General features: G+C 48.2%; 1 protein-coding gene across 1 annotated transcript; it reads right to left on the bottom strand.

Moving 5' to 3' along the window:
• Nucleotides 1-6641: 6641 nt before the first annotated feature.
• On the bottom strand, nt 6642-7424 carry LOC123346462 (olfactory receptor 6N1-like; the record flags this gene model as incomplete). Its single annotated transcript, XM_044983871.1, has 1 exon — nt 6642-7424. A coding segment is annotated over exon 1 (783 nt), but the record flags the coding sequence as incomplete, so codon positions are not given.
• Between the last annotated feature and the right edge of the window lie 1276 nt (nt 7425-8700).

The following is an 8700-nucleotide window of genomic DNA, read 5'->3' as shown; positions in this document are numbered from 1 at the left end:
TTTGCACAGCCAGACAGCAGAGCTACTAGAGACGCCCACCACAGGGCAACAAGGATTAGGGATGCCTTGAGGGAGGAATTTGAGGCTGAAAGCCAACAGTAGTGTTTTTTGCCTTGCCCAGGAGTGACATGCACTGGTTACAGTGCTTTTAATTGCCTGTGTTTTCCTTGGTGTTTGTTACCTGTGTTTTCCTGAGTGTTTGTTATCTTTCACGTTATGCAATAATAAAAACTGTTTCATAATCAAAGAAATCATTTATTTAAAAAAAGCAAGTAAATGGGCATGGGGGTTGGTTGTTGAACTGTACATTCATAGGTTTGCATATGTACTGCCAGGAGTGCTGTGCACCTCAGGATTGTACTGTTGCATGGTGATGGGGGTTGAGTGCATAGGGTAACGGTCGTAGTTCTCTGGGCTCATAGGTGACCGTACAGGTGTTGGGGGCAGCTGTCAGGGGCAGCTGGTGATGGGGTAGGTAAGAACCTGGATGCTGGGGAACGGGACTTGGAGCTGACATTGGTGCATAGGGGAAAGAGGTTTGGTAGGGTGGGGGTTTGGCACGGTAGTGCTCTGCCTGCATTGCTACCAGTGACTGCATACAGTCTGTTTGGTGCGCCATGAGGTTTATAAGCTGCCTCGTGGTTTTCTTCAGCGTCAACGCCTTTCTCCTGCTTTCTGCTTCCTTCCAGTGCTGCATCTTTTCTCTCCATTCCTGAGCAGTTTTATTCTCTGTTGCACACTGGTTCATAACTGCCTTCACCAAATCTTCCTTGCTTTTGTTAGGCTTCCTTCTCAGGTTCTGAAGCTTTCTTTCAGTCACTGATAAAACCGGTCCAGGACTAGTCAAGGACACTGTAAAAATTCAGCAAATGATACATTTAAAGAGATCCTGCATTGTGTATAATCTGAAGTTAGTTTCAAGTCTCACACTGTAGCATTCCTCAGACATTTCAAACACAGCTAGAGAATTCACAGCCTCCCAGAAATGGTAAGTGAGGGTATGGCATAGTAGAAGTAGAAGTCAATAAAACCTGGGAGACATGCTGGGAAACACTCCCTCCATGTCCCTCAGGAATTAAACCTGGGGTTCCTGCCGTGGTTTGCCTTGGCAGGGTGCTTTCTGCTTCATGGCTGAACTGCTTTTTTGGGGCTTTGGTAAAGACAGGAAGCAAGCAGCAGTTGGGAGACCTGCACTGAAACACTCCCTCCATTTCCCACAGGAGTTAATACTTGAAGATATCTCCCTGCTGCGGGTTACCTGGGAAGCAAGGGAGGGTCTCCTACAACAATGCAGATTCTGCCCTGGCCCCTATGCAGCTTGCCTGTGTGCAGCAATGGTCCCCCTACCCCTCCTGGAACAGTGGTGCGGACGCGTTAGCCTGACTGGGACAGGGACCACACTGGCTCTCCCTTTAAACTTGGTCATGCGAATTGCCTATGCTCTTGCAGAAACTTTTGAAGAGATTACAGAGGCAGATTACCGCAACGTGATAGACCACATCAATGGGATATTCCATGTCTAGGCATGCAAGCATGCAGCCATACCACCCCCCCTCCTCTCCCAAAACCTTGCAATTGCAATAAAAGCTGCTTACCTGGGACCTGCTCCTGTGATTCTTCTGCACCAAGTCCCAGGGGCTGAGACTGGCTAGCTTCCTCCTGGCTTGAGAAGAGCTCCTGACTGCATGCCTCCTGGGACTCCGGGGTGTCTTCCCCCACCACAGTAGCCTCACTGTCTGCCTCCCCCTCTCCCTCCTCTACCGGCTCTGAACTGTCCATCGTGGTCCTTGGATTTACAGAGGGGTCACCCCCATAAATCGCATCCAGCTCCTTGTAAAACCGGCAGGTCGTGGGGGCAGCACCGGATCTGCGGTTTCCCTCACGTGCTTTGCAATAGGCACTCCGCAGCTCCTTTACTTTTACCCTGCACTGCAGCGCGTCACGGTCATGGCCCCTATCCTGCATGGCTCTTGATACCTGGGCAAAGGTATCATAATTCTTATGGCTAGAGCACAGCTGTACCTGCATAGATTCCTCCCCCCAAACACTGATGAGGTCCATCAGCTCGCCATTGCTCCATTCTGGGGCTCGTTTGCCATGTGGAGGCATGGTCACCTGTAAAGATTCACTGATTGCACTCCACCCCTGGCTGAGCAAACAGGAAGGGGATTTTTAAAATTCCCGGGGCATTTAAAGGGCGGGTCACCTGAGGTCAGGGCAGTAGAGTCTGACCTGATGAGCAGAGTGGCTGAACAGGCATTCTGGGATACATCCTTATACCCTGGAGGCCAATCACAGCACTGGTGTGTGGCCACACTTGATGACCAGGACTGCAGCACCAGCGCTGGAATCCTTATTCCCCATGCTGAGTGAGGTGTACGGCCAGCGCTGCAGCCAGGGAGTTGCAGCGCTGGAAGTGCCCTGCAGGTGTGGCCACTTACTAATTGCAGCGCTGGTGGAGGCTTTCCAGCGCTGAAAATCGCCAGTGTAGCCATACCCCAAGTGTGATTTGGCCTTCCTAATTTCACTCCTGCATGCCTGAGCAATACTTTTATACTCCTCCCTGGTTATTTGTCCAATCTTCCACTTCTTGTAAGCTGTTTTTTTGTGTTTAAGACAAGCAAGGATTTCACTGTTAAGCCAAGCTGGTCGCCTGCCATATTTACTTTTCTTCCTACACATCGGGATGGTTTGTTCCTGCAACCTCAATAAGGATTCTTTAAAATACAGCCAGCTTTCCTCGACTCCTTTCCCCGTCATATTATTCTCCCAGGGGACCTTGCCCATCAGTTCCCTGAGGGAGTCGAAGTCTGCTTTTCTGAAGTCCAGGGTCTCTGTTCTACTGCTCTCTTCCTTGTGTCAGGATCCTGAACTCGACCATCTCATGGTCACTGCCTCCCAGGTTCCCATCCACTATTGCTTCCTCTACTATTTCTTCCCTGTTTGTGAGCAGCAGGTCAAGAAGAGCTTTTCCCCTAGTTGGTTCCTCCAGCACTTGCACCAGGAAATTGTCCCCTACACTTTCCAGAAACTTCCTGGATTGTCTGTGCACTGCTGTATTGCTCTCCCAGCAGATATCGGGGTGATTAAAGTCACCCATGAGAACCAGGGCCTGTGACCTATCAACTTCTGTTAGTTGCTGGAAGAAAGCCTCGTCCACCTCATCCCCCTGGTCTGGTGGTCTGTAGCAGACTCCCACCACGACATTACAATAGTTGTTCATACTTCTAAATTTAATCCAGAGACTCTCAGGTTTTTCTGCAGTTTCATACTGGAGCTCTGAGCAGTCATACTGCTCCCTTACATACAACGCAACTCCCCCACCTTTTCTGCCCTGCCTATCCTTCCTGAACAGTTTATATCCATCCATGACAGTACTCCAATCATGTGAGTTATCCCACCAAGTCTCTGTTATTCCAATTACATCATAATTCCTTGACTGTGCCAGGACTTCTAGGTCTCTCTGCTTGTTCCCCAGGCTTCTTGCATTTGTGTATAGACATGTAAGATAACTCACTGATCGTCCTGGTGTCCCAGAATGGGGCAGGAGCCCTCCCCTCTTGCACTCACCTACTTGTGCTTTCTCCCGATATCCCACTTCCCCACTTACCTAGGGGCTTTGGTCTCCTTCCCCCGGTGAATCTAGTTTAAAGCCCTCCTCACTAGGTTAGCCAGCCTGCTTGCAAAGATGCTCTTCCATCTCTTCGTGAGGTGGAGCCCATCTCTGCCTAGCATCCTTCTTCTTGGAAAACCATCCCATGGTCAAAGAATCCAAACCCTTGTGTCCGACACCATCTGCGTAGCCATTCGTTGATTTCCATGATTCGACGGTCTCTACCCTGGCCTTTTCCTGCCACAGGGAGGATAGACGAGAACACCACTTGTGCCTCAAACTCCTTTATCCTTCTTCCCAGAGCCACGTAGTCTGCAGTGATACGCTCAAGGTCATTCTTGGCAGTATCATTGGTGCCCACGTGGAGAAGCAGGAAGGGGTAGCGATCCGAGGGCTTGATGAGTCTCGGCAGTCTCTCCGTCACATCGTGAATCCTAGCCCCTGGCAAGCAGCACACCTCTCGGTTTTCCTGGTCAGGGCGGCAGATAGATGACTCAGTCCCCCTGAGGAGAGAGTCCCCAACCACCACCACCCTCCTCCTCCTCTTGGGAGTGGTGGTCGTGGAACCCCCATCTCTAGGACGGTGCATCTCATGCCTTCCAATCAGTGGAGTCTCCTTCTGCTCTGTTCCCTCAGATGTATCATCCACTCCACTCTCTGCACTAGTACCTGCGGAGAGAACATGAAAACGGTTGCTCACCTGTATCTGTGTTTCTGGTACATGGACGTTTCTGGTACATTTTCCCCTTCTGGAAGTCACATGCCGCCAATTATCCTTGCTGGCCTTCTGTCCCCGCTGCGTAGCCTGCTCTGAATCTTCAGAACATTGTGCCTGCTGAAGCTGATCCTGACGTCTATCCAGGAAATCCTCATTTTCTTTTATGGAACGCAGGGTTGATATTCGTTTCTCCAGACCTTGAATCTTCTCTTCCAATATGGAGATCAGCTTGCACTTTGTACAGAGAAAGTCGCTTCTATCCTGTGGAAGGAAGACAAACATGCACATCCTGTGCAGGTCACAACTGCGGATCGCTCAGCATCCATAGTCTCTTCCTTCTAAGAGCTTCCTTACGTGTGGCAGAAGCTACTCAGGGTAATCTGCAAGAGGGAGCCTCAGTAGGCTCTCTCCAGGCGAACTCCCAGGCAAACTCCTTCTGTTCGCTGCTCAGCTGGTTCGCAGCTGACTGCCTTTTTATAACAGTCAGGCCCAGCTGGAACAAAGCACTCCCAAATCACACTGGTCAAACAAGCAATCAAACAATCAAGCACACGGTCAAACTGCCAAACTTTCCCCCAACAGACACCCAGATACTCACCAGCGCAGTCCCCCTAATGCAGCACTTAGCGTACCTCTGCTCAGTCAGCTCCGAGGCAAACTCCTTCTGTTTGCCTCTCTGCTGTTCGCTGATGCCCTGGATTGCTCTGGCTGCTGCCTCTGCTGCTACCAGGCTCTGTTGGGCCTGGAACCTGCTATTTAGCCTGGTCATCCTTCTCTAGCCGTGCAATCAGCTGTGCCTTGTTGAGCTTCCCAACGCTCAACCTTCTCTCCCTACACAGGTGTGCAATATTCTTCTTAGAGAAATGGTTATAGGCCATTCCCTCACTTTTTCCTTTAACTTCCCTTGTTTTACCACTGCCAGTTACTTACTGCAAGGCGCTTCTGGTGCGTTCAGCAGCCAACCATCTACTGGGTGCATTCGCCAACCATACTCTGCTACCACCTGTCATGGATCCACGGGTCTGGTGCTCTTGAATGGCTCTGGAACAGTCCTTGGGAAGACCCTTTCAGTGTGTCAGCCCACTCACACTCTCACTAGGGTAAGCCTCGTGGCTTCACCACTTCCAGGGACCCAACATCGGAGCCTTCGGCACCCCTGCTTCCCACCGTGAGCTCCCTTCAGTGAGTCCACATGAATTGGATATCTGGGGAAGACTTGCACACCCAAAGGGAGCAATGCAACCCCAACTTCCTGACTCGGGAGTGACTCTCAGCCAGGCTTGTAAAAGCAGAAGGGTTTATGAGATGTCTGGAACACAGTGTAGAAAGTCCTTCATTAACATAGAGAATGAAAAGTTACAGCATATCCCATCTGGGTCAGTCCCAGAGCCCAGAGCCCTCTGACCCCCCTGTAGTCCCAGTCTAGAAGCTTCTCCTTACCTCCAACAGCCCACACTTAAGATTCCCACCTGGCCCCTCCCCAGTCCTTTGTCCTCCAGCTGGTCACACCCAGCTGGATTCCTGTGGAGGTTCGTCCATCCATGGTCATTTGTTGCTAGACACCAAATGTCCAAGCAATTGTAGTGGCCATTGTCTTCTGGGAATCTCCATGGGCATGGGTACCCAGGTCCCAGGCAGCTAGGCGTCAGTCACACCTGTGTCTCTGAAATTCTGCAAAGAGTAAACAGCCCTTTCCCCCACCTAATTAAATATGGACTACATAGGGGAAACTGAGGCACACATCATATTCATATGAAACATTATGAAAAATTCCCACTTCGTCACACACCCATTTGTTTTATTTGTATTAGACTGGCTGAATTTCATTACCAGACTTTATTATCCAACATAGAGAAACAATGAACAGGGGATATACACAGGGATTTACTTTGATGGGTAGTGGATTTTGTGTTTTAAAAAATGTCAGCATTGATCTGTGCATTTTCAGACGCTGTCCACCCTTCTCACATAGGGTGAACTGCCAACACCATGGAGAAAAATACCATCATACTGCATGTATCAGTGCTGAATATTAAGGAGTGACAGAGCTGTCCACAATGGCACTTTCCTGAAAGTTGTGTTACATGGACACAGCGGGGGACCATAAAACTGTCTCAGTAACTCTATACAGATCATCTCCAATTTTTTTTCACTTTAGTGCTGAGATTTTTCAATGGGACTTTTCAACTTAATTTTGCTTACATCACCCAGGCTGCTTTGAAAACCTCAGAGTCTCTGCATGTTTTTGTGAAAGTCACATTTGCTGACTGCTTTCCACAAGGCTTCCTTGACCTCTCTGTTTCTCAGGCTGTAGATGAGGGGGTTTACCAGGGGAGTCAGGACTGTGTAGCAAAGAGAGAGCACTTCATTCAGGTCTCTCAGTGTATTGCGTTTTGGCAGCATGTACACAATCATTATCGTTCCATAGAAAATTGTCACAACACTGAGGTGAGAGGAGCAGGTGGAAAATGCCTTCTGCCTCCCGGTGGTGGAAGGGATTCTCAGGATGGTGGCAATGACACACACATAGGATGTTAGGGTTAGTAGGAATGGAGGCAGAGTGAATACACAGGCTAGAATGAAATCTAGCCATATGATCAGGTGTGTGTCACTGCAGGAGAGTTTTATCAATGGGATGGATTCACAATAGAAATGGTCAATTTCATTCAGGGCACAGAATTTTAACTGTAAGATGAATAAGATAAAGATAGCAGTAGCCAAATAACCATTTAACCATGATCCAGCAGCCAACTGGAGGCAAAATCTGGTATTCATAAAAGTTGAATAGTGTAGGGGTTTACATATCGCTAAATACCGATCATAAGACATCGCTGCTAGGAGATAGCATTCTTTACATGCCAGAGAAGCAAAGAAATACAGTTGTGTGAAACAGCCACTGAATGAGATGGTTTTGTCCCCAGTCAGGAGACTGGCCAGCATCCTTGGTAGGATGGTGGAGGTGTAGCAGGTCTCTAAGCAGGACAAGTTCCCCAGGAAGAAGTACATGGGAGTGTGAAGATGCTGATCAGCCACAACTAGTACAATGATGAGGATGTTCCCGGCCACGGTTGCGATGTAGATCACTAGGAACATCAGGAAGAGAAGAATTTGCAGGTCAGGGAGATCCCCGAATCCTAGGAGGATGAATTCCGTGATGGCAGTTTGATTTCTTCTGGCTGTGTCTGCCATGGGTTTAGTCTAGGAATAATAAAGCAAACTGTGCAATTGAATTAGAAGAACATAGAGCTGAAAGGTAATCAAGTCTTTTGAATAAATTCCACAAATATTCAGAAACTCTCCACCTTCTCCTGGCTACCAGCTGAAATTTTAAGGCTAAATGTTGACTTCAGTCAAAGTGCAAGGAGTCTCAGTTCAAGAACAGATCCTTTGTATCCATGTAGAGCACCCTCTGCCATATCAGAGCAATGACTAATATAACAGTCCATTTCCCTGGTAGCCAAGTATTGATACAACAGGTGAGACTCTTTCTTTATCTACTATTGTATCCCATCTGGTGACATAGTGAAGCTTAATAATGATGCTTAAATGCAGTATTTCACTTCTGGCAATTGCCAGAATCATGCCACGACTTAGGAGTCAAAATCAATAAATACATCAACTAAAATGTTGAACTGAGATTTCCAGTGCAGCCTATTTTCCTTAGGCATCGATCTTCTGTTAGAATTAATGTAAATTAATCTAACAATGTTTTGTGGTATATTCGGCATTTCAGTGGCCTTTAAGAGAAGGAATAATTCCCACCCCCTCCCCCTCACAAGAGATCACTTTATGCCATAAATTTATGAAGTGGAGTAAATTCTCCCTTAGTTTCTGTGGAGGTGATGGTGACGTGGAGAGGGACTGGCAATGCCTTTTCTGATTCCCGACGTTCACTATGTAGCAATAAATAAATACAGCTCTTTGGAAGGTGGATGTTAGGAAGGGACAAAAGCCAGGCTGATGTTAAATCCTAACTGGAGAGTGACCCTCCCCATACCATAATGATTGTGGGATGATAACACAAGAACAAGAAAGACACTGGGGGGGAAGACCCTGTCCCTGAACTCAGAGTCTAGAAACAATCTGGCATTGGTCATCTAGGCTGGTAAGACTATCAGCATTTGCCACTCCATTGGGCACACAGTGAGCCAGATTCTCAGCTGATTTAAATCAAGGTAGCTCCATTTGTATCATCAGGGCAGATCCCCAACTGAGGACCTGTCACAAGACATGGATCTCACGCTCCATCTCTGTGAAATGGTGCTATGAACACTGACTGCCACAGCTGTGGGAAGGTGAGGCTAAAACTGCTAATATTCACCTGAAGAAGAGCTCTGTGTAGCTCAAAAGCTTCTCTCCCCCACAAACA

This window comes from Mauremys mutica, chromosome 12, assembly GCF_020497125.1.
Source record: "Mauremys mutica isolate MM-2020 ecotype Southern chromosome 12, ASM2049712v1, whole genome shotgun sequence".
In the NCBI taxonomy this organism is placed as follows: Eukaryota; Metazoa; Chordata; order Testudines; family Geoemydidae; genus Mauremys; species Mauremys mutica.
Note: the sequence above shows the minus strand (reverse complement) of the source record. Positions and strands in the feature narration are given on the sequence as shown.